This window comes from Oncorhynchus mykiss, chromosome 12 (genome assembly GCF_057628025.1).
Source record: "Oncorhynchus mykiss isolate SJ-2025 chromosome 12, ASM5762802v1, whole genome shotgun sequence".
Taxonomy (NCBI): domain Eukaryota; kingdom Metazoa; phylum Chordata; class Actinopteri; order Salmoniformes; family Salmonidae; genus Oncorhynchus; species Oncorhynchus mykiss.
In genome coordinates, this window is record NC_143033.1 from 69,464,716 (window position 1) to 69,490,232 (window position 25,517).

At 42.0% G+C, this 25,517-nt stretch overlaps 1 protein-coding gene across 9 annotated transcripts; it reads right to left on the reverse strand.

Moving 5' to 3' along the window:
* Positions 1–394: 394 nt before the first annotated feature.
* Positions 395–20,997, reverse strand: LOC110538060 (globoside alpha-1,3-N-acetylgalactosaminyltransferase 1). Of its 9 annotated transcripts, none has more exons than XM_090193125.1 (6): positions 20,724–20,989; positions 20,130–20,262; positions 18,944–19,020; positions 4,781–4,819; positions 1,893–2,027; positions 395–1,475 (listed from the first exon to the last, which is right to left on the reverse strand). In XM_090193125.1, the coding sequence occupies exons 1-6, from the start codon at positions 20,780–20,782 to the stop codon at positions 785–787; spliced, it is 1,134 nt and encodes a 377-aa protein (XP_090049251.1). In that variant the 5' UTR covers positions 20,783–20,989; the 3' UTR covers positions 395–784. The 9 variants fall into 9 exon arrangements, with proteins under 9 accessions (XP_090049251.1, XP_090049254.1, XP_090049253.1 ...); XM_090193128.1 differs by having other exon boundaries at positions 395–1,365; positions 20,724–20,988; XM_090193127.1 differs by lacking the exon at positions 18,944–19,020 and adding an exon at positions 4,601–4,628 and having other exon boundaries at positions 20,724–20,937.
* Between the last annotated feature and the right edge of the window lie 4,520 nt (positions 20,998–25,517).

Below are 25,517 nucleotides of genomic sequence, written 5' to 3' on the forward strand. Positions count from 1 at the left end.
TGTGTGATTAATTCAGCTCATCCTATCCTCACCATATGAATTTGGACATTATGGGTGGATAAATGGGTCCCCCAGAGGTACCAGTCCTACATTGCAGATACATCCTCCTCCTCCAGTCCGGTGTTGCTCCTTAGCTCATCCAAGTATGTGTTCTCTGTCCTTCCCGTTTCTACTGACACTGTGCTGTGGTTGCCAGATGATTAGTTCACTAAAGCTGTTGTTTTTAGTTTGGCTATTAAATACATTTCATTTCCCTGTATTTCATGTACCCTAACCGTCCACCAGAAAGAAGCACTATTTATCATTTGTGTGAATCCCAATAAAGTATAAAGCTTTAAATCAAAACATCACTTTGGACCTTGGTTAAATAAGAAGTAGTGACACAACAAACATATGGAATATGGTAAAACATTTATTTCAAGAAAATAACATATTACTATTATTGCAACCATTGTTACATTTTTTGCATATTTCTTTGTTCCCTCACAGTAATCAACATGCAAAATAGATAGAATACAGAATGAAATAAGTTAATGGTGACCCTGGCCCGTGACCCCACTCTCAGGAGTTGTGATGTACAAGAAACACCCACAGGTGACCAATATAAGCACCCCCAAAACTACTGTTATTATGCCTTTCCCTAACCGTAACCCAAACATTAACCTCAGTCAAACTATACCTAAAGTTAAACTTAACCCTTGTTCCTTAACCTAAACTCAATTAATTTTACCGCTACGACTAACTTAAGTTTTTCTTCTGCCGGTCTAATAGCCACTACCTATTTTTATACATTGGGACGAACATCAGCATAGTTTTTAATGACCCCTGAGAAGCGAATTACTTTGACCTCTTTGGTTTTGGCCTTGAAGTCCTGCCACAGGTACTCTGGAGACAACACCTTGCTGGGCTTGTTGTCGAGCAGGTACCTGTTGAGGTGGCTCTCCTCCTGCCAGGCAGCCTCGATGGAATTCCCTGCATCCTCCTCAAACCGGGTCCGACATACCTTTGCTAGTGTGTACACATCCTCCACGAACCCTCCGATCATAGCCCCGCCATAGTAGTAGTCTCCCTCATCCATGGGGATGTAGGCCGTTGAGGCTGGACGCCGTTCGTACGGGAAGCGGTCACGGGTCTGCTCGTAGTAGCCTGGGTGTATCACAGCAACCAGCCTTCCAAGAGACTCGGACCCCCAGTGAGCGTGGAACTTGCTGTCTACGTCCAGACAGAAGATGTAGTCGGCTTCCCCTCTGATCTGACGTTCGATGGTGGTCTGGATGATCTCCATCCTCTGGGCTGATATCTCCTGCCAGCGGTTTGAACCCGGGACCTGGATCACACTCAGATGTCTCCCCTGAGACAGGTTCACTGAAGGAACATCGTGGGGACGATCAGTGAAAACGTAGTAGCGCACGTGGAAGCCGACCATGAAGTGCTTCTCTGCTGTCTCCAGAAAATCTTGGAGAAACCTGACGTATCTGTCAGTATTTAAAGGCATACATATCATAAGGATTAATAAGTGCCTTGCTTAAGGACACAGCAGTAGGTCGCAACTGAGATTTTGATGTCAGCACACCTCTAACTGATGGGGTGGCAGGTAGCCTAGAGGTTAAGATTGTTGGGCCAGTAACCGAAAGGTCACTGGTTCAAATCCCTGAACCAAGCCGGAAACATCTGCTGTTCTGTCCTAGAGCAAGGCAGTTAAACCCCCAACATCAACTACTCCCATGCGCCATTATTCCCGATTAAGGCAGCCTCCTGTACCTCACTGAATCATGACAGCGTCATTACATTTTATTACCTGCCATGTTACATCAGGTACTTATTTCCTTATAGTTGAAAAAGTATTGATAGTTCAACTTCCCTTTTGAATATTCGTCAAAAGTTGTACTCACTTTCCAACGGCAAACACAGTGGTTGCTACGGTGAGGTTCATGGGCTTGTAGATGTTGTCGATTAGCACAGCGTCAAAGGTGCCTTCCCAGACGATGGGTGCCAACCATGGGGTCACTGCCACCACATCAGTACATCTAGAGAAACAGAACAAAGGTCTTGCCTGACTGTGTTGTACTGACCAGAGCCATGTTGTGATCTCAATACTTATATGATACTGGCAATTAAACAACCTTGAAACAAGCTGTGGTGTATTAGGCTACACCTCCCCACACTGATGTGTCAGACACTAATGTCAGGTGTGGCCTCCTAATATATCAAAGCTCCCCACACTGATGTGTTAGACACTTACAGTACGTCAGCTAATATAACTTTAATGCCCAAGATATTGAAATTACATTCCATGAGCAGGTATTTAGTGAGTCCTCCAGACCAAAGGCAGTGGGGATGACCAGGGATGTTCTCTTGCTAAGTGCATGAATTTGACAATTTCCCTGGCCTGTTAAGCATACAAATTTGTACGAATACTTATAGGTGTCAGGGAAAATGTATGGAGTAAAAAGTACATTGTTTTCTTTAGGAGTGTATTAAAGTTGTCAAAAATATATATAGTCAAGTACAGATACCCCAAAAAACAAGTAGTACTTTAAAGTATTTTTACTTAAGTACTTTACACCACTGGTTTTAATACGAGAAAAAATTAATTGACAAATCAGACCACGGGACGCCTTTCCACACAGAGATTTATTTGGTCCGTGGGTCCGTGGGTCTTCAATTATTTTGAAGACAATAAGGGCACAAGGCGAGACCCAGATGTAGACACGGGAGGCAGATGGTTTGAGTCTTTGATATTTATTAAACAATCCAAAAGGGGTAGGCAAGAGAATGGTTGTGGAAAGGCAAAAGGTCAAAACCAGTTCAGAGTCCAGGAGGTACAGTGGCAGGCAGGCACGAGGTCAGGGCAGGCAGAATAGTCAGGCAGGAGGGTACGGAGTCCAGAAAACAGTCAAGGGTCAAGACCGTGAGGACTAGCAAAAAGAGAATAGAAGCAGGAGTACAGGAAAACACACTGGTTGACTTGAAAAACATACAAGATGAACTGTCACAGAGAGACAGGAAAAACAGGAATATATACACCAGGGAAAATAAGTGACACCTGGAGGGGGTGGAGACAATCACAAGGACAGGTGAAACAGATGAGGGTGTGACAAAGACAGGTTTATATCAGTGAATGTAATCTATTAACTGTTATAGCATTTCTAAGTAGCAGCCAGTGCGGAAAACACAAAACAACTGATTGTTGAGTTGCGTCTGTCAATGAACGGTAGGCAGCAGCTAGAAGGTATTTGGGCAACATTTCATAATATCATGACGGTAAAAATCTGTTTGAATTGGTAAGTGACACTGGAAAGTTGGTGGGTTATAATGTCCTCCTCATATTATAAAATCTGTTTGAATTGGTAAGTGACACAGGAAGGTTGGTGGGTTATAATGTCCTCATATTATAAAATCTGTTTGAATTGGTAAGTGCCACTGGAAAGTTGGTGGGTTATAATGTCCTCCTCATATTATAAAATCTGTTTGAATTGGTAAGTGACACTGGAAAGTTGGTGGGTTATAATGTCCTCCTCATATTATAAAATCTGTTTGAATTGGTAAGTGACGCTGGAAAGTTGGTGGGTTATAATGTCCTCCTCATATTATAAAATCTGTTTGAATTGGTAAGTGACACTGGAAGGTTGGTGGGTTATAATGTCCTCCTCATATTATAAAATCTGTTTGAATTGGTAAGTGACACTGGAAAGTTGGTGGGTTATAATGTCCTCCTCATATTATAAAATCTGTTTGAATTGGTAAGTGACGCTGGAAAGTTGGTGGGTTATAATGTCCTCCTCATATTATAAAATCTGTTTGAATTGGTAAGTGACACTGGAAGGTTGGTGGGTTATAATGTCCTCCTCATATTATAAAATCTGTTTGAATTGGTAAGTGACACTGGAAGGTTGGTGGGTTATAATGTCCTCCTCATATTATAAAATCTGTTTGAATTGGTAAGTGACACTGAAAGGTTGGTGAGTTATAATGTCCTCCTCATATTATAGGCCTAAAATCTGTGTATCCACTATTTTCATTGGCCTATGCTATTGGTTGCATTTAAATTAATGCTTAATTTGCTTTATTGATCTCAGTATGTAAATGACAAAGTAGCTTATCATTTTGATCATTTGGGTAATATAAAATATATAATTATAATGTCTCCAGTCATGGAAAATAATGTAGAATTGCAGGAAATTATTTTAGAAAAGGCCCTCTTGGACCCACACACCCCTCATGTTATGAAACTCTGAATGCCCTGGCAGCCAAATCTGTCAGGGAAACTACTATGATAGAACATTCAGATTTTTCTGCCTGACTGTGGCGCTCTTTACCCAAATTGTTCGGATTTTCTTGTGATCGCAATAAAACAAATTATTTTGCTCAAATAGAGATAATTAAATGGTGTTTTCTTTGAAAAGATGGGCCTGGCTGAGAATATAACGTTCCGTTTTCTGTCTGAGTGTGGTGTTGTTTACCACAATTTTATGGATTATCTTGAGACAGAACAAAACTACTAAAATCCTATCATCATAACTTTAAAACTACCATGTTACCTTTTAAAAGTAAAAAGTACCATGACTTGTGGGGGGAATTTCTCAGTTTCTCAACTAACCTGCTGGTCCTCATCAATTGTCATTTCTCTGTTGGAAACAATAAAACCATAAAATAATTTCCCTCAATACAATCCAAGCCTCAAACCACACCATGTTAGTAAGAATCAGACAATACTGTGACTTTAATTTCACACTATAGCGACATTAGGCTGTAATAGATTAACAGAACTTGATCTTACCTGTTGAGTCTTTCAGAGAAGAAGCTGAAGTAGACATACCTTTGGAGAGGCAGAAGAGAATCAGTTCAAGTCTGTCATGAAAACATTTATGGTCTTTTTACACTAACAAAATGTTACTTAGACATCAGATTTTCAACTTTTGTTTTAAACGTAATTTATACCCTTACACAAGTACACCACGTAAGGACGTAATTAGCTTCGCAAAATGGCAACACTGCATAGTTGAGTGGTTACACATTACCGGGCTGCATACATTTGCGTATCTTATTGTGTAGGGTGTAAATTAGGCTTTACACTATCCTTACATTACCTTGGATGTGGTGTGGCCAAAGCCACATTCATGCTGCCTGTGTGTGTTCAGCTATTAACATACTGTTAATCCCATAGTATGTAGTAGTATATACAGGTAGGCAAGATATTTAAAGTATACAGGAAATTATCAATTCAACCATATTGCACACTTGAAAAATGCAATGATTCACGAGTGTGCAGACATTTTTAAAGGGTTAAAATGTTTTGATAATACAACAAATGCTGTACTGATATTCATTGCATGTAGCTTCAGAGAGCCATTGTCTTTATTCAATACCACTCAGAGAGGGGTATGTGGTGTAGAAGTGTACAAAAATACCTAGTTATTATATTGAATAGTTTGATTTAAATCTTGAGAAGTTCAATGACTGTTTAGTTAGTGCTTCCCTCAACCCTGCAACAATAACCTGTTAAATCATTGTGTAAACTTTGTTTTCCTTTTTGACGAGGCTGAAAAGAAAGCCTCAGTCATTCAGTTTGCGCTGACTATTGTGGAGGAGGGAAAATAATTGTGGCGTTCATACATGTGTGGGAATTCCATATTATTCCACTTAACCCAAACTAAGAACCTGTTTGTACCCAGTCTTGTTTAAACATGAATGGGAGGAGTAATATGGCAGTTTGCCTTTTGGCAGTAGTCGGCATGGTCTGGGACTCAGTGGCAAAATATTGAACTTTTTTGGTGACTGACATTTAACTGTGTGTTGGCCATGTATAATAAGACGAAGTTTACCTTGTCCGGGAGCAAGACGTCAGTGTATGCGACGTGACTGGTTTTCCCTTTATAATCCGTGATTGTCTGGAGTCCCTGCCACATGCGTCTCATGTCAGAGCCGTTGAATTGCGACCCCGTTTTGTCTCTGAACTGACATTTTGCCTGTTTGATTGACTTATCTGCACTGTTTGCATTCAACCATATTCCCAGTCACCTTGCTATGGTTAAAAGCGGTGGTTTGCGCTTTCAGTTTTGCGCGAATGCTGTTATCTGTCCACAGTTTTTGATTTGGGTAGGAATAGTCACAGAGGGAACAACATCCCCTATACACTTCCTGATGAATTCAGTCACTGTGTCAGTGTATACGTCAATGTTATTCTTAGAGGGTACCTGGAACATATCCCAGTCCACATGATCAAATATATCTTGAAGCATGGATTCTGAAAAAGTAGTCCAAAAGACGTTGGCTCGTGCTTACTGGGTTGTAGTTTACCATGTCAGCCCACAATGGATTTTTTTGAATGCCAATCCACGTGGTAGGCCCACTATTTGTAAAACAGGCAGTGTCATATATACATATATTCATACACATAGCTCATATATTATACAGCGCCAAACTTATCCGCTTGACTCAAGTCATTGCACGCAACCCTGTTCGAACAGGAAGCACCCTACCCCCAGCCATAAACTGCCAGTTTCAGTTCCTCTTATCTCACGACCCCAGGACACACAGACATTCCATTGCATAAACACACACACTTCATCCCCCCTCTACTGGTCGGGTGCCCAGAGCAGAAGGCTCTGCTGTGCACCATTGGGGCTCCTGCTCTGGCTGGAGCAGGTCCGCCTCCAACCCTTCGGGACCAGTCAGAAGACCACCACGACAAGACTCCACCTACATTATTCTATGTATAAAAACTGTTGTAACCTTTGTTTAGGCCCCTTTTTCAGCTAACTCCATTTTGAGTTATATGAATCAGGTCCGTGCACGTTAACTGCAGGACAAGATATCTTTTGACTCAATAAACTGCCTTTTTGTTACAACTGAAATCCACTCTGTCCAGCGTCCATGATTTGGTCTCACTCTCCTGTAAGTAAATCATCAACAGCAGTTGCATTGGATTTATTAGACCTGATTCCTGTGACATATCAATTTGGCTATTTAAGCTTTGAACATCAGCTACCCGACTAAATCATTAGTTATCGTGAGCCTATTTACAATGTGTTTACACAGTGGGAAATTAAGAAGTATTTTATTTTTTGCCAAGATCAGCTTGTCAGTAATTGATAGATACAAACTTGAAACCAGTGATCGTGACAATGGGGTAAAACTCCTGAACAACAGTTGTGATTGTCCATTTTACTTTGACCTGTCCTGTTTTCAGGACATGTTGTTTGTTAACAGCACATTTTTGTTGATTGGGAGACATGAATGTTAGGCTATTTGATCGGTGAAACCTGCATGGAAAAAAAGTTTTTGCCTCATTAAATTGACATATATTTTTATCTCCAACCAGAAGACATGGATTACAGGCAGCATTCGCACTGAGCTAAAGGATAGAGATGCTGCTTTCAAGGAGCGGGACTCTAAACTGGAAGTTTACTAGAAATCCCACTATACCCTCTGATACCCTCTCTCAAATAATCAATACAGGACTAATATCGAGTCGTACTACACCATCTCTGATGCTCGTCGGATGTGGCAGGGATTGCAAACCATTACAGACTACAAGGGGAAGCACAGCCGAGAGCTGCCCAGTGACAAGCTTACCAGATGAGCTAAACTCCTTCTATGCTCACTTTGTGGCAAAACACTGAAACATGCATCAGAGCACCAGCTGTACCGGAAGACTGTGATCACGCTCTCCGCAGCCAATGTGAGTAAGACCTTTAGACAGGTCAACATTCACAAGGCCGCAGGGACATACAGATTACCAGGACGTGTACTGCGAGCATGCACTGACCAACTGGCAAGTGTCTTCACTGACATTTTCCACCTGTCCGAGTCTGTAATACCAACATGTTTTTTTAAGCAGACCACTGTAGTGCCTGTGCCCAAGAACACTAAGGTAATGTGCCTAAATGACTACCGACCAGTAGCACTCACGTCTGTAGCCATGAAGCACTTTGAAAGGCTGGCCATGGCTCACATCAACAACATCATCACAGTAACCCTAGACCCACTCCAATTTGCATACATGGCTCATAACAATACCACCATCCCAGAAACCCTAGATCCACTCCAATTTGCATAACCCAACAGATCCATAAATGATGTACTCTATTGCACTCCACACTGCCATTTACCACCTGGACAAAAGGAACACCTATGTGAGAATGCTATTCATTGACTACAGCTCAGCGTTCAACACCATAGTGCCCTCAAAGCTCATCACTAAGCTAAGGCCCCTGGGACTAAACAGCTCCCTCTGCAACAGGATCCTAGACTTCCTGGCAGGCCACTCCCAGGTGGTAAGGGTAGGTAACAACACATCCACCACGCTGATCCTCAACACGGGGTCCCCTCAGGGGTGTGTGCTCAGTCCCCTCCTGTACTCCCTGTTCACTCATGACTGCATGGCCAGGCACAATTCCAAAACCCTCATTAAATGTGCAGATGACAACAGTGGGAGGCCTGATCACCGACAGCAATGAGACAGCCTATGGGGAGGAGGTCAGAGATCTGGCCGTGTGGTGCCAGGAAAACAACCGCTCCCTCAACGTGATAAAGACAAAAGGAGATGATTGTGGACTATAGGAAAAAGAGGAACGAGCATGCCCCCATTCTCATCGACGGGGCTGCAGTGGAGCAAGTTGAGAGCATCAAGTTCCTTGGTGTCCACATCACCAACAAACTAACATGGTCCAAGCACACCAGACAGTCGTGAAGCGGGCATATTCCCCCTCAGGAGACTGAAAAGATTTGGCAGGGGTCCTCAGATCCTCAAAAGGTTCTACAGCTGCACAATCGAGAGCATCCTGACAGGTTGCATCACTGCCTGGTATGGTAACTGGTCGGCCTCCGACCGCAAGGCACTACAGAGGGTAGTGCGTACGGCCCAGTACATCACTGGGGCCAAGCTTCCTGCCATCAAGGACCTCTATACCAGGCCGTGTCAGAGGAAGGCCCTAAAAATTGTCAGACTCCAGCCACCCTAGACTGTTCCCTCTGCTACTGCACGGCAAGCGGTACCGGAGCGTCAAGTCTAGGTCCAAGAGGCTTCTAAACAGCTTGTACCCCCAGGCCATAAAACTCCTGAACATCGAGTCAAATGGCTACCCAGACTATTTGCATTGACCCCCCCCCCCCCCCCCCTCCTCCAATCACCTCACCACTGCCACTCTATTGTCATCTATGCATTTTCACTTTATTAATAACTCTACCTACATGTACATACTACCTCAACTAACCGGTGTCCCGCACTGCACATTGACACCCCAACATCCCTGCATATTGACACATTGTACCGGCACCCCCCTGTATATATTGTCTTTTTTTTTTACTGCTGTTCTTTAATTACTTGTTAATTTTATCTCTTATTCTTATCTGTTTTTTTTAAACTGCACCGTTGGTTAGGGGCTCGTAAGTAAGCATTTCACTGTATTTTGCGCATGTGACTTATAACATTTTATTTGAAGTTACTTGCCTAAATCGGGGGTTCCCAAAACCATCTACCCAACCCCACGTGCTAGGGGATTTTTTTATTTTACTTGTTAAGCCAAGGCCCAGTAGTTAACTCTGGTGGTTGGAAAACTCTGGCCTAAATGGCAAGGATGTAACATTGAAGGTGCAGCTTTCACCAAAGCAACCGCCGACTCAAATCAGAGACTGTATCAGTATGCTGTTCTGTTAACTTTTGCTGATATTTCTGTAGTCAAATCAGTGTGTTCTATTTTTGATTTGGTAAGCCATTGACCGGGTGAGTATATTTCATGATACCTTTTTGCTGCAACAACTTGCTAAAACAAGGAGCAACAAAGTTTAATCATGTTGTAAAGAGTCCCATGTTACTGGGGAAAGCAGCTGTTCTTTCCACAACATAAACTAACCAATCCCAAAGAACTGAAATATACATTTAAGATGGAGAGGATGATTTTATGGGAAACCCTGGCCTAAATGGCAAGTGTAAAATGTTGAATGTGCTTTTGCCTAGGTGACCTAAGACTTTAGTCAGATGTGATGTTCTGTGTTTGCCGTTTGCTGATATTTCTCAGTCAAGTCAGTGTGCATTGTTTTGAAAAAGCACTACTTGAACCTTTCAAATGTTTTGGACAGCAGAAAAGTGTTCAATGCTTATTACAAAGTTGTATGTTTACTCTAACTAAAATACATTTGAGTTTGCTAAGAGGAGTTTTCCTGCAGAAGGGTAATTGTGGTGCCTCATTTGTCTGCTTAACAATATCTGTTGTATTTCTTTTAATCTTTTCAAATCACCACTATAACCTACTATTCGTGATTTACAGTTGAAGTAGGAAGTTTACATACACTTAGGTTGGAGTCATTAAAACTTGTTCTTCAACCACTCCACAAATTTCTTGTTAACAAACTATAGTTTTGGCAAGTAGGTTAGGACATCTACTTTGTGCATGACACTAGCAATATTTCCAATAATTATCTTACAGACACATTTCCCTTAATTCACTGTATCACAATTCCAGTGGGTCAGAAGTTTATATACAGTAAGTTGACTGTGCCTTTAAACAGCTTGGAAAATTCCAGAAAATTATGTCATGGCTTTAGAAGCTTCTGATAGGCTAATTGACACCATTTGTGTCAATTGGCGGTGTACCTGTGGATGTATTTCAAGGTCTTCCTTCAATCTCAGTGCCTCTTTGCCTGACATCATGGGAAAATGAAATCAGCCAAGACCTCAGATTAAAAATTGTCGACCTCCACAAGTCTGGTTCATCCTTGGGAGCATTTTCCAAATGCCTGAAGGTACCACGTTCATCTGTACAAACAATAGTACTCAAGTATAAACACCATGGGATCACGCAGCCGTCACACCGCTCAGGAAGGAGAGAGAGTCGAAAACAGCAGGTCCCGGACAAGGTAGCACATCCGGTGAACAGGTCAGGTTTCCATAGCCACAGTCATAACATTTTAAACTGGAGCATCTGCACGACCAGCTGGACTGGGGACAGCAAAGTCCTCAGGCCAGGTAGTCCTGAGGCAAGGTCCCAGGACTCAAGTCCTCCGGGAGGGAGAGAGAATTAGAGGGAACATACTTAAATTCACACAAGATATGAGATAAGACAGGAGAAATACTCCACATATAACAGACTGACCCTAGCCTCAAGACACTAACTATTGCAGCATAAATTCTGGAAGCTGAGACAGGAGGGGTCAGGAGACACTGTGACCCTGTCCGACGATACCCCCGGGCAGGGCCAACCAGGCAGCATATAACCCCACCCACTTTGCCAAAGCGCAGTCCCCACACCACTAGAGGGATATGTTCAAAGATGGTTCTGATCCTTCAAAGAATTTACCCAAATTGCCAAATGATATATACAGTTGAAGTCAGAAGTTTACATACACCTTAGCCAAATATATTTAAACTCAGTTTTTCACAATTCCTGACATTTAATCCTAGTAAATATTACCTGTTTTAGGTCAGTTAGGATCGCCATTTTATTTTAAGATTGTGAAATGTCAGAATAATAGCAGAGAAATCATTGTTTTTTAATTTATTTTATCACATTCCCAGTGGGTCAGATGTTTATATATACCCAATTAGAATGTGGAAGCATTGCCTTTAAATGGTTTAACTTGAGTCAAATGTTTTGGGTAGCCTTCTACAAGCTTCCCACAATAAGTTGTGTGAATTTTGGCCCATTCCTCCTGACTGGCTGGTGTAACTGAGTCAGGTTTGTAGGCCAATGGGATTCAGGTCAGGGCTTTGTGATGGCCACACCTTGACTTTGTTGTCCTTAAACCATTTTTCCACAACTTTAGAAGTATGCTTGGGGTTATTGTCCATTTGGAAGACCCTTTTGCGACCAAGCTTTAAACTTCCTTACTGATGTCTTGATGTTGCTTCAATATATCCACATAATTTTCCTACCTCGTGATGCCATCTATTTTGTGAAGTGCACCAGTCCCTCCGGCAGAAAAGCACCCCACAACATGATGCTGCCCCCTTTTTCCTCCAAACATAACAATGGTCATTATCACCAAACAGTTCTATTTTTGATTCATTAGACCAGAGGACATTTCTCCAAAAAGTACGATCCTTGTCCCCATGTTCAGTTGCAAACCGTAGTCTGGTTTTTTTATGGCGGTTTTGGAACAGTGGCCTCTTCCTTGCTGAGCGGCCTTTCAGGTTATGTTGATATCGGACTTGTTTTTACTGTGGATATAGATACTTTGTATCTGTTTCCTCCAGCATCTTCACAATGTCCTTTGCTGTTCTGGGATTGTCTTATCTCATATCTTGTGTGAATTTAAGTATGTTCCCTCTAATTCTCTCTCCCTCCCGGAGGACTTGAGTCCTGGGACCTTGCCTCAGGACTACCTGGCCTGAGGACTTTGCTGTCCCCAGTCCACCTGGTCGTGCAGATGCTCCAGTTTAAAATGTTATGACTGTGGCTATGGAAACCTGACCTGTTCACCGGATGTGCTACCTTGTCCGGGACCTGCTGTTTTCGACTCTCTCTACCGCACTGGCTGTCTCTAACTCTGAATACTCGGCTATTAAAAGCCAACTGACATTTACTCCTGAGGTGCTGACCTGTTTTACCCTCTACAACAACGTGATTATTATTATTTGACCCTGCTGGTCATCTATGAACGTTTGAACATCTTGGCCATGTACTGTTATAATCTCAACCCGGCACAGCCAGAAGAGGACTGGCCACCCCTCAGAGCCCGTTTCCTCTCTAGGTTTCTTCCTAGGTTCCTGCCTTTGTAGCAAGTTTTTCCTAGCCACCATGTTTCTATATCTGCATTACCTGCTATTTGGGGTTTTAGGCTGGGTTTCTTTATCACACTGTGATATCAGCTGATGTAAAAGGGATTTATAAATTAATTTAATTGATTGATATGCTTTCAGTCTACCTTCATGGAGAAGCTAAACCAGTACACGCCATGACTGTTCTTCTTGAGGTTCTTGAACCAAATGGGCAGGAAAGGCTTCAATGGCCCCATCCCAAATCGTTCCCTAAACCCTAAGCACTTGTGAAGATCTGAGAGGATCTGGTTGGTATACACAAAATGGTGTAACTACAACCTAGGGAGGAAAGGTGTAATTATCAGATTGATAACAGCTGTCCAATCTTCTCAGTTCTCCACAAGTGCAGTGTCTAGTTTGGGTGATATTGTTTTACATTTATTTCACCTTTATTTAACCAGGTAGGCTAGATAAGAACACGTTCTCATTGACAACTGCGACCTTTCCAAGAAAAAGCAAAGCAGTGCAACAAACAACAGAGTTACACATGGAATAAACAAACAGTCAATAACACAATAGAAAAAGTATATATATACAGTGTGTGCAAATGAGGTAAGATAAGGGAAGGCAATAAATAGGCCATATTGGCGAAATAATTACAATTTAGCAATTTCACACTGGAGTGAAAGATGTGCAAGCAGATACTGGGGTGCAAAGGAGCAAAAAAAGAACAGTATGGGGATGAGGTAGTTGGATGGGCTGTTTACAGACGGGCTATGTACAGGTGCAGTGATCTGTGAGCTGCTCTGACAGCTGGTGCTTAAAGTTAGTGAGGGAGAAATTAGTCTCCAGTTACAGTGATATTGGCAACAGAGAACTGGAAGGAGAGGCAGCCAAATGACGAAATAGCTTTGAGGTGTGACCAGTGGAATATACCTGCTGGAGCGCGTGCTACGGGTGGGTGTTGCTATGGTGACCAGTGAGCTGAGATATGGCGTGGCTTTACCTAGCAAAGACTTAGATGACCTGGAGCCAGTGGGTTTGTAGACAAATATGAAGCGAGGGCCAGCAAACGAGAGCATACAGGTCACAGTGGTGGGTAGTGTATGGGGCTTGGTGACAAAACGGATGGCACTGTGATAGCAAATTGGATACAGTCTAAGTAGAGTGTTGGAGGCTCTTTTGTAAATGACATCGCCAAAGTCAAGGATCGGCAGGATAGTCAGTTTTACCCTGTGGCACTCCCATAGAGACTGCCAGAAGTCGAGACAACAGGCCCTCCGATTTGACACCCTGAACTCTGTCTGAGAAGTAGTTGGTGAATCAGGCGAGGCAGTCGTTTGAGAATCCAAGGGTGTTGAGTCTGCCAATAAGAATGTGGTGATTGACAGAGTCGAATGCCTTGGCCAGGTCGATAAATACAGTTGCACAGTATTGTCTCTTATCGATGGCGGTTATGATATGGTTTAGGGCCTTGAGCATGGCCGAGGTGCGCCCATGACCAGCTCGGAAACCAGATTGCATAGCGGAGAAGGTATGGTGGGATTCGAAATGGTCGGTGATCTGTTTGTTAACTTTGCTTTCGAAGACCTTAGAAAGGCAGGGTAAGATAGATATGTCTGTAGCGCTTTGAAGAGAGGGATGACTGCGGCAGCTTTCCAATCATTGGGGATCTGAGCCGATACGAAAGAGGTTGAACAGGCTAGTAATAGGGGTTGCAACAATTTCAGCTGATAATTTTAGATAGGGTCCAGATTGTCTAGCCTGGCTGATTTGTAGGGGTCCAGATTTTGCAACTCTTTCAGAACATGAACTATCTGGATTTGGGTGAAGAAGAAAGGCTTGGGCAAGTTGCTGTGGGGGATGCAGGGCTGTTGACCGTGGTAGGGGTAGCCAGGCGGAAAGCAAGGCCAGCCGTTGAAAAATGCTTATTAAAATGCTCAATCATCGATGGTGACAGTTTCCTAGCCTCAGTGCAGTGGGCAGCTGGGAAGAGGTGCTCTTTTTCTCCATGGACTTTAGTGTCCCAGAACATTTTGAAGTTTGTGCTACAGGATGCAAATTTCTGTTAGGAATGCAAATGCTAGCTTTTTCAAACTGCCTGTGTATATTGGTTCCTAACTTCCCTGAAAAGTTGCATATCGCTGGGGCTATTCGATGCTAATATAGTACGCCACAGGATGCTTTTGTGCTGGTCAAGTACAGTCAGGTCTGGAGTGAACCAAGGGCTATATCTGTTCCTGGTTCTACATTTTTTTTGAATGGGGCATGCTTATTTAAAATGGTGAGGAAAGCACTTTTAAAGAACAACCAGGCGTCCTCTACTGACGGAATTAGGTCAATATCCTCCCAGGATACCCGGGCCAGGTGGATTAGAAAGGCCTGCTCGCTGAAGTGTTTTAGGGAGCGTTTGACAGTGATGAGGGGTGGTCGTTTGACCACAGACCAATTACGGACGCAGGCAATGAGACAGTGATCGCTGAGATCCTGGTTAAAGACAGCAGAGGTGTATTCGTAGGGCTGGTTCCTTAGGATGATGTCTATGAGGGTGCCCTTGTTTACAGATTTGGGGTTGTACCTGGTAGGGTCATTGATCATTTTTGTGAGATTGAGGGCATCAAATCAAAGTTTATTTGTCACGTGCGCTGAATACAACAGGTGTAGGTAGACCTTACAGTGAAATGCTTACTTACAGGCTCTAACCAATAGTGCAAAAAATGTATTAGGTGAACAATAGGTAGGTAAATAAATTAAACAGTAAAAAGACAGGCTATATACAGTAGTGAGGCAATAAAAGTAGCCAGGCTACATACAGACACCGGTTAGTCAGGCTGATTGAGGTAGTATGTAGATATGGTTAAAGTGACTATGCATATTTGATGAACAGAGAGAGTAGAAGTAGCGTAAAAAGAGGGGTTGGCGGGTGGGACACAATGTAGATAGCCCGATTAGCCTATTTTCGGGAGCAATGGTTGGTCGACCCAATTAAGGTAGTATGTACATGAATGTATAGTTAAAGTGACTATGCATATATGATAAACAGAGAGTAGCAGCAGCGTAAAAAGAGAGGTTGGGCACAGAATGCAAATAGTCCGGGTAGCCATTTGATTACCTGTTCACGACTTTGGGGGTAAAAACTGTTGAAAAGCTTTTTTGTCCTAGACTTGGCACTCCGGTATGTGGCCATCAAGCTTAGATTGTAGGATGGCCTGGATGTTAAGCATGTCCCAGTTTAGGTCACCTAACAGCACGAGCTCTGAAGATAGATGGGGAGAAATCAATTCACATATGGTGTCCAGGGCACAGCTGGGGGCAGAAGGTGGTCTATAGCAAGCGGGAATGGTGAGAGACTTGTTTCTGGAAAGGTGGATTTTTAAAAGTAGAAGCTCAAATTGTTTGGACACAGATCTGCAGTAGATTGCAACTCTGCCCCCTTTTGGCAGTTCTATCTTGTCAGAAAATGTTATAGTTAGAGAAAAATGTCAAGGTTTTGGGTGACCTTCTTAAGCCCGCATTCAGACATGGCTAGGACATCAGGGTTGGCATAGTGTGCTAAAGCAGTGAATAAAACAAACTTAGGAAGGAGGCTTCTAATGTTAACATGCATGAAACCAAGGCTTTTACGGTTACAGAAGTCAACAAATGAGAGCGCCTGGGGAATGGGAGTGGAGCTTGGCACTGCAGGGCCTGGATTAACCTCTACATCACCAGAGGAAGAGGAGAAGTAGGATAAGGGTATGGCTAAAGGCTATAAGAACTGGTTGTCTAGCACGTTCGGAAAAGAGAGTAAAAGGAGCAGGTTTCCGGGCACGCTATAATAGATTCAAGGCATAATGTACAGACAAAGGTATGGTAGGATGTGAATACAGTGGAGGTAAACCTAGACAGTGAGTGACGATGAGAGAGGTGTTGTCTCTAGAGACACCATTTAAACCAGGTGAGGTCACCACATGTGGGAGGTGGAATAAAAGGGTTAGCTAAGGCATATTGAGCAGGGCTTGGTGCTCTACAGTGAAATTATACATAATCACTAACCAAAACAGCAATGGACAAGGCATATTGCCATTAGGGAGAGGCATGCGTAGCTGAGTGATCATAGAGGTCCAGTGGGTAGCTAGGCGGGCTGGAGACAGTGATTCAGACAGTTAGCGGGCTGGGGCTAGCAGAAGGGCCTTAGAGAGGCATCGCGGCGGAAGAAGTCTGTTGTAGCCCCCTCTTGCGGTTACGTCGGCAGACCAGTCGTGATGGATCAGCAAGGCTCCCTGTAGTAAAAGGGTCCAGGTATAGTATCCCAAGATATTGGCTGATGGACCTATTCAGCTAACAGTCCAATATGCTCTAGACAGCTGGACAGCAGGCCGCGGCTAGCAGATGGGCATTCAGAGGACATCGCGACGGGGGAGCTTGTTTTAAAAACCCCTTGGGGGGATTACGTCGGTAGTCCAGTTGTGATGAATCGGCGGGGCTCCGTATCAGCAGTAAAAGGGGTCCAGGCCAATTGGCAAAATAGATAGGTATTGTAGCCCAAGGAGTGGGTGATGGACATCATCTAGCTGGGAGATGGGGCTAGCATAGGCTGGCTCCAGGCTAATTGTTGCTTGCTTCGGGACAGAGACGTTAGCCAGGAGTAGCCACTTCGATAGCAGCTAGCTAGCTACGATAATCCAGGTGAAAAGGTTCCGAGCTTGCGGTAGGAATCCGGAGATATGGAGAAGAAGTCGTCTGATATGCTCTGGGTTGAATCGCGCTGTGGAGACTGACAGGAGTTGTCCGGGCTAAAGTTTAGCTGATGACCGCCAGCAGTGGCTAGCTGACTACTAGCTAGCTGTTAGCTGGTTAGCTTCTTTTGGGCATTCAGGTTCTAAGGTAAAGAAAATAGCAGATCCATACTACATTGGGTGAGGCGGGTTCCAGGAGAGTATGTTGAGGTTAAGAAAAATGTATGGATGTATGGACATAAAAAATGTATGGACATAAAAAGATATACATGCACGGGACACGACTAGACGAACACAAGACGACTGACTGCTATGCCCTCTTGGATGTTTTTTTTTATGGGTAGGTATCGGGCCTAAATTTGCCTGCTCATGTTTGCTTAAAATCACATGATGAACATTACTACAACATCAGATTTCAGTTTCATTAAAACTACGTAACTTTTTTTCATAACACATGATGTTTTCACATATGTTGATTTTTGGGGAGCTGCTAGATGACAAATGAGGTTGAAAAGTGATAATTTCCCTTTTGTTGACTTTGCCACTGAAACGTAATTATTTTTGCCAGTTGTTTTCTCTTGCAGAAACACATTGCAATTCAAATTAAAAAGTCAGCAATAAAAGTGAAGTTTCAAAGGTCCTCTGAAGTTTGTTACTTTTATGCATATTCCCATGTAGGTGTTGCTGCATCCAACAACTCATTGAGTAAATTATCCAAAATAAATTGTGATCCAAATTATCAAATTAAATTAAATCTAACCAATTTGCTCAACTGAAAGGATACCGTTCGTTTGCAGTATACTAAAATGAACTTAAAGTATTTGGTATATACTCATTAATTAAGTGATAATGCCTAAGAAGTCCGTGTATGGAGGATATATTGGCACGGTGTTGTTACCGTGGGTTACCAACATACAGTATTCAAATAATGATTGACATATTCTCATTAAAAACGTTTTTGGATTAATTTATTCATAATATTTCATCCTTCCATAAGATATAGTCCCGACACAAATCTAGGGTTGCTACCCAAGCCGGCTGGTCATTCATTCTATCGGTTCGTTTGCGAGAGACGCGACCCAGCCATACAGTCTTTTTGTTCTGTATCTATGGTCGTTCGTTCTAAATGTTTCATTACCATAGTAGCTGGCAATGTTCTTTTCCCTTGCTTGCTAGCTAGCCAACTACCGCTAACTTTCATTAACGTCAAAAAGTGCAGACAGAATAACAACAAAGTATCTGCATTTGCTTAAGCTGTTTTCAAGTGACATTTATTTGGATACATCCATATTGAATTACTTCGTAAAAATAAATGGATTCACAAGGCATAACTAACATTAACAAAGCATTATTCTATGCATGATCAGAAAGCGAGAGAAACCATAGCCTGAAAGGCCATGCCCCAAAAGTCCACAGCAGGAACAAAAAAGAGAAAGAACAATGAATCTTAGACCCTTTTATAAGCATCTGAGCTGTTGACCAATAGAGTGACTATGAAGTTAACCTCCAATCAGATATCACTTACAGTACATGACGTAACCTCTGCCTCTCAGAGGTGAGACAATGGAGGTTGGCAAGATCAAAACAGAGAATGCTGAATTCCTAAGACAACACAGAGGAAATTCTTACATTCTTGCAGATGATAAGAAGACTCACAGATGTAATCACAGCCAAAGGTGTTTCTAACATGTATTGACTCTGTTTTTTAAGTTTGACATTAGAGTATTCTTTGTAGATTGTTGACAAAACAAATTAATTAAATTGATTTTAATTCCACTTTGTAACACAATTATATTGGAAGAAATCCAAGCGGTAGGAATACTTTTGCAAGGCACTGTATTTTAGGCCAGGGCTCTCCAACCCTGTTCCTGGAGAGCTACCCTCCTGTAGGTTTTCACTCCAACCCCAGTTGTAACTTGATTCAGCTTATCAACAAGCTAATTATTAGAATCCAGTGTGCGACAGTATACTAGCTTTGGAGTGAAAATCTACAAAACATTAGCGTTCCAGGAACCGTGTTGAAGAGCCTTGTTTTAGACCATGCCCCCAAATTATGCTATTGAGTCCACGCCAGCACATTGCTCCACCTACGTTTTAAACATTGACTATATTGTGAAGAAAAATGTACCATTATACTAGATTTTGCACACATGTACCCTTAAAGGTACTGACCTGTACCAGGTGAGGACCTAAAAGTGTGTGCCACAAGTTCATATTACTATCCTACACTTGTAATTTATATAAATTCAGTGAAAACCCGCAGTTCTCATTCTCTCTCGCTCAAGTGCTAAAGCAGCAGAGGAAATAAATGTCCTATTACTGCAGGTCCTACAACTGCGACATTCAAATACACCGACATTGATATATATATATATATATATAGCTTATTAATAATGAGATAAACTATAGCCTATCAAAACAAATTTCCTGTTAGAAAATATCACTTTTTAATTTTTTTGGAATCAAATCCTCCTGCTGCTGGATTGTTTTTCAAATTAAGAGACATCACATCTCTAACAACATCACTGGGTTTTCTCAGCAGCACTATGGTGAATATGTCTTATGAATAAGTTACTCATCGGCACAGACATAACATTGTCCCCTCCCTCTACAAGTATTGTAGATCTGTATTGATCATGGGCTTTTATTTTGAAAAATACTTATGAATGATAATGAATAAATGTGTCACGAAGGTGTACTACAGTACTTACAAAGGTGTTACAACTGGTTTCATTAAGTTGAACTACGTTGTCTTGAGCGAGTGAGAATGAGAACGGCTGGTTTTCATTGAATTCATGTGAATGACGAGTCTCGTTTGAATTTCCCGCAGCACAGAAAAATGACCTGTGATAAGAGTGATCAAATTAGAAAATGACATGAAATGTTTTATGTAAACCTCCAAGTTTAGACAAGTGCATACAACACAAAATCAATAAAATGATATCATATTATTGTTGTATAGGGTGAAGAAATGAATACATTGGCTTCAGTTACTGCTACTATTACAATACATTCACAAATAAAAAAATTAAGAGAAATACATTTTAGGAAATGCTGATATTTGTCAACACCAGATATTGATAAATAATTTATGTAATTTCAGTTTAAGAGGTATGTTATATCTTTAATCTTGATTAAATCTAATTTCTTAAATCCATCCAACCCTTAACAGATTAGAACATAGTCACATTCAAGAAATATTCTCAGAGCTCTTAGAAACTAATATGAAAATCATTCACAAAAGCCCCTTATTTAATAACAGAAAAAGGAATAAACTGGAAGTAATGTCAAAATGGTTTACATACCCGAGAATCAAGAATATTCCAGCAATAACAAGCAGAACATATGGCTTAATAAAGCGCATTGTTCCTCCCAATATTGTCACAAAAGGATTTAGTTTATCCTATTAATACTGGTCACAAGTACGACAGTAGATAAATCACCAGTAATGTAAATCAATCCTTGTCTGGATTTAAGACCCAGTAAAATGTTTGATATCCGTTTAAAAACTGGTGGGACAGGCAAAATGTGTGTGTGTGTGTGTGTGCATTTTGTGTAGCCTATAATGAGGGAGTGGTTGATGTTGTGTCTCTGTGCTTCCTCCTTTGGCTCTTTCCTTTTTTCTTTGGGTGATTTTCAAATAACTCCCTTCCCCTCGCCCCTCCATTTCCACGTTCATGCATGCCTCTTTGTCATATGCAGAAGCAGGGTGGGGTAAGCAGAAGTCTGGATTTAGGAACACACGGACAACACAGAGTGCGCAGACAGGTGTGTGAAGGCCAGCGCGGGAGAGATGAACAGAGGCAGCTGCTGTCTGTGTTGCTTCTGTTCATATAATTTCAGACATAAATGACTGCAGTTAAAGACCATAGAACGTACTATAAGCTAGTTAAACTGAATATCTTGCACTTCATGATTCTTTTGGAGGTGTAAAACACACAGAAGGGGACATAATTGTTTGTGTTATGGTCTTGTGAAGGCTGGCTAAATTCTGTCAAAGAGTATGTCTACAGATTCTCCCTGTTTTTGTTTTCTTGGAAATGTTGATACTGGAGACCGTTATCAGACGAAACTGTGTAACCTAGCATTATAGCGGCTAAGACATGCATTTCTATTAATTTCAAAGTTGTTTATCCTCCCACAATGTCACAATGGATGGCAGAAATGTCAAGTTATGTATCACTAAATTTGATTTATTACAAGATTAAGGGTATACTGTACAACTTTCATAAGGTCTGGATTCCTTTAATCGAATACTGTATGACAAAAGGAGTCTGTTGAAAACATGCCCACGTCAGGGGAGATACCTTAGCTGCTGGGCTGCTCAGTCCTGGCCCTGTGGGTCTGCCGTACTGTTGGTTGTCACTCTGGCCTTAGCCTAACAGACCTGAAACCAATAATGAACGTTTCCTAAAGATGAGTGGGGTGTGTTGTGTTGGGGCGCTGCAGGGCCGTGGACCCCTAGGGGCAGGATGGGGTGACCCAGCCACAGTGTATACAAGTAAAAATATTCTGCAGTACATGGAGAATGTACTGTTTCTGTGTGTTAATGTGTAGGAGGTTTATATGTGTTTTCATTGAACTGTTGATTTCCAAACCATTGAGACATGGGAAGGAAGAAAAAAGATGGGAAGGAAGTTGTGTTGGGGAGAGAGTTGAGTTATTGACTAGACTGGTGGTGGTGCAGGCAGCTCGGGCTAGCTTGGCGGTCTGGCTGAAATTTGATATAGAAGAGGTCTTAATAACGACAATCAAAAGTTAAGTCTTTGTACTTTATTTGTAAGAGTTCATTTGTTTACGCTGTTGGTTAAAGGTGTAACACAATATTGATTATTGAATTATCATTGATCTAGTTCAGTCTTATCAATCAAATAAACATATTCAATAATGGTCTCTTACCTAGCTTGATGACGGTATGCATTTTTGCTTCCTCTTTGTATTTCCAAATACACAGGGCTATAAGGGCCATGGGTCATATTAGATTGCCTGAATTTCTACTCAATGAGTTCAAGACGTCCCAAAAAATGCGAAGACCCCAGACCCCCTGCCAAGTTATATCCCCCCCACTTCTAAACCAGAGTTGCGCCCCTGTGCACAAGTGTCCCAAAGCTGAGGGAGTGAAATTATGGAGGGTGTAGGGGCTGATTAGACCCTCCGATAGCCACTTTGACAAGTCAGCTACGTCGCCCGGCTCGCGGTATAGATGCGTAAATGCACTCTACTGTTACTGAGTTTTATCTTGTAAAATGACAGGGGGTATTTGTTCCTTTGAATTCCATGCTTGTTGTATTATTTAAATGTGGAACATGATTTACTTCATTCAAGTCAGTGTCCTGAAGTCAAGGTCCTGAAATCATTGGTCCACCCCTTCCCAGATGAGTCAGAAGGTCCACCTCAGGGAAGAAAATTCTGGTTTAAAGCTAATTTCTTGTAAGGTGTATTGAGGATTCTTTTAAAGTTGAATACAGACTCAAAATTCAAACGACTTCATTTGAGATTATTTGGGCATGAAATGTAGAGTGCGCTAACTTGGGGACATTGAATTACATTGGTTTTTGTTAAGAAAAATCCTAATATTAATTATGGTGCCTTCGGAAAGTATTCAGACCCCTCGACTTTCCCCCCTCATCAATCTACACACAATACCACATAACGACAAAGCGAAAACAGGTTATCAATTTCAGCAAATTTATTACAAATAAAATACTGAAATACCTTTTTTTACATAAGTATTCAAACCCTTTGCTATGAGATACGAAATTGAGCTCAGATGCATCTTGTTTCCATTGATCATCTTTGAGATGTTTCTACAACTTGATTGGAGTCCAACTGTGGTAAATTTAATTGTTTGGACATGATTTGGAAAGGCACACACCTGTCTATATACGATCTATCGGGAATATTCCAGAACCTACACTGTTGTCTTAGAAGTTGTAAGCAGAATCAATATAGGGTTAACCATATGTAAGCTGAATGTAAGCAGAATCCATGTGATAGTGCAAAGCTGGATCAACACAAGCCTAGTCATTCTGGGTCAGCCTTGGTCTTGTGAAGGCCTTTGGAGAGGAACATTGGTTAACCTCTTAATCATTTATAGGCACCATAGGCTTGGATTTGTGAAGGCTTTTGGACAGGAACATTAGTTAATCAGTTATGACGGTTAATCATCATTAGACATACACCTGCATTTAGAGTGTGCATTTCTGTTTATTTTTGTGTCATTGTTATGGTCACGCCACCAATAGAATCTATGCCCTAATGTCTGTGCCAATAAGAAAGCGTAAACAAGTCAGAAGCGAGACTGAAAGATAATGGTGGCCAAGGCTAAAGGGTATTAATTATTTACATAAAGTGGAGTGACTATGTATGTTATGTAAGGGTAAAACTGTATAAAAGGAGAGTGCCGAGACTGGAAAGATCAGTTGCTTCATGAACCAGCTTGGCTTTTGTTACTTTGTAATAAAATCTATTTTAACTCACAAGCTCCGGCATTTTAGAAATATTATTGACTGAATATTTCAACGACAGGTTCCACAGTTGACAGTGTATGTTAAAGCAAAAACCAAGCCATGAGGTCGAAGGAATTGTCTGTGGAGCTCCAAGACAGGATTGTGTCGAGGGAGGTGACCAAGAACCTAATTGTCACTTTGACAGAGATCTAGAGTTCCTCTGTGGAGATCGGATAACCTTCCAGAAGGACAACCATCTCTGCAGCATTCCACCAATTAAGCCTTTATGGTAGAGTGGTCAGATGGAAGACACTCCTCAGTAAAAGGCACATGACAGCCCGCTTGGAGTTTGCCAAAAGGCACCTAAAGTCTCTCAGACCATGAGAAACAAGATTCTCTGGTCTGATGAAACCAAGATTGAACTCTTTGGCCTGAATGCCAAGCGTCACATCTGGAGGAAACCTGGCACCATCCCTACGGTGAAGCATGGTGGTGGCAGCATCATGCTGTGGGGATGTTATTCAGCAGCAGAGACTGAGAGACTAGTCAGGATCGAGTCAAAGTTTAACGGAGCAAAGTACAGAGCGATCCTTAATAAAAAACCTGCTCCAGAGCACTCAGGACCTCAGACTGCGGTGAAGGTTTACCTTCCAACAGAACGACCCTAAGCACACAGCCAAGACAATGCAGAAGTGGCTTTGTGATAAGTCTGAATGTCCTTGAGTGGCCCAGCCAGAACATAGACTTGAACCCAATCGAACATCTTTGGAGAGATCTGAAAATAGCTGTGCAGCAACACTCCCCATCCAACCACACAGAGCTTGAGAGGATCTACAGGGAAGAATGGGAGAAACTCCCCAAATACAGGTGTGCCAAGCTTGTAGCATCATACCCAATAAGACTCTAGGCTGTAATCGCTGCCAAAGGTGCTTCAACAAAGTACTGACTAAAGGGTCCGAATACTTATGTCCCATTGTGCCATTTCTGGTCACAACTTCCGGACTTGTTTCAGTGCTGCTGTGCGGTTTGATGCTACTTTGCTACCTGCCAACTTTTACGGTTTTTACTTTAACATTTTTAATAACTGTTTTATATTTTTATTTTCCAGTCGTTCAACTATTTTCATTCAACTTTTTCATCCCAGATGCTTTATCTGGACATGGTTCTGTAGCACCTTCACCAGCTGAAGCTAAGTAGTAACATTAAGCCATCTAATTGCAGTCGCTGTACTCATAATATACAGGAAAACTATGCCTTATGAGGATAGCCGTGCTACAAGCCCAGCTTCAGACAATCATTAGGCATGGGTAATTTAAGTGTAGGAAAGGATGAAACAGCATATGTGCCATCAATAAGCACAGATAGTAGTATAAATCCCCTTGCACAGTCCCAACAATTTTCTCATGGCCTCTGGAAGGAAATGCTGTTGGAAGGCTCAACCTGAGTCGCTCATTCAGCCAGAAACTTTTCAACCGTTTTTTCCCCCATTTAGGCACGAGTCAGAGGCAGAGCCTGCTCTGGTCTCTCCTCCTCCACCCGTTACGGGGTCTGGGCCGTTGAAGCCTCCCACATTAGCTCTGACAAATTGAAAACCCTAGTCATTGACAACTCCATTTCTCGCAGACTTTAAAAAATCATCCTGCGGTCAAA

What these genes read in the sequence shown, in the direction of transcription:
- LOC110538060 (XM_090193125.1), bottom strand. Translation starts at nt 20,782, where the DNA reads ATGCGCTTTATTAAGCCATATGTTCTGCTTGTTATTGCTGGAATATTC. An exon ending in AAACCAGTTGTAACACCTTT is followed by an intron (nt 19,021 to 20,129) that starts GTAAGTACTGTA and finishes GTGTTGTCTTAG; the next exon opens with GAATTCAGCATTCTCTGTTT. An exon ending in TTCTCTGAAAGACTCAACAG is followed by an intron (nt 2,028 to 4,780) that starts GTAAGATCAAGT and finishes CTGTTTCTCTAG; the next exon opens with ATGTACTGATGTGGTGGCAG.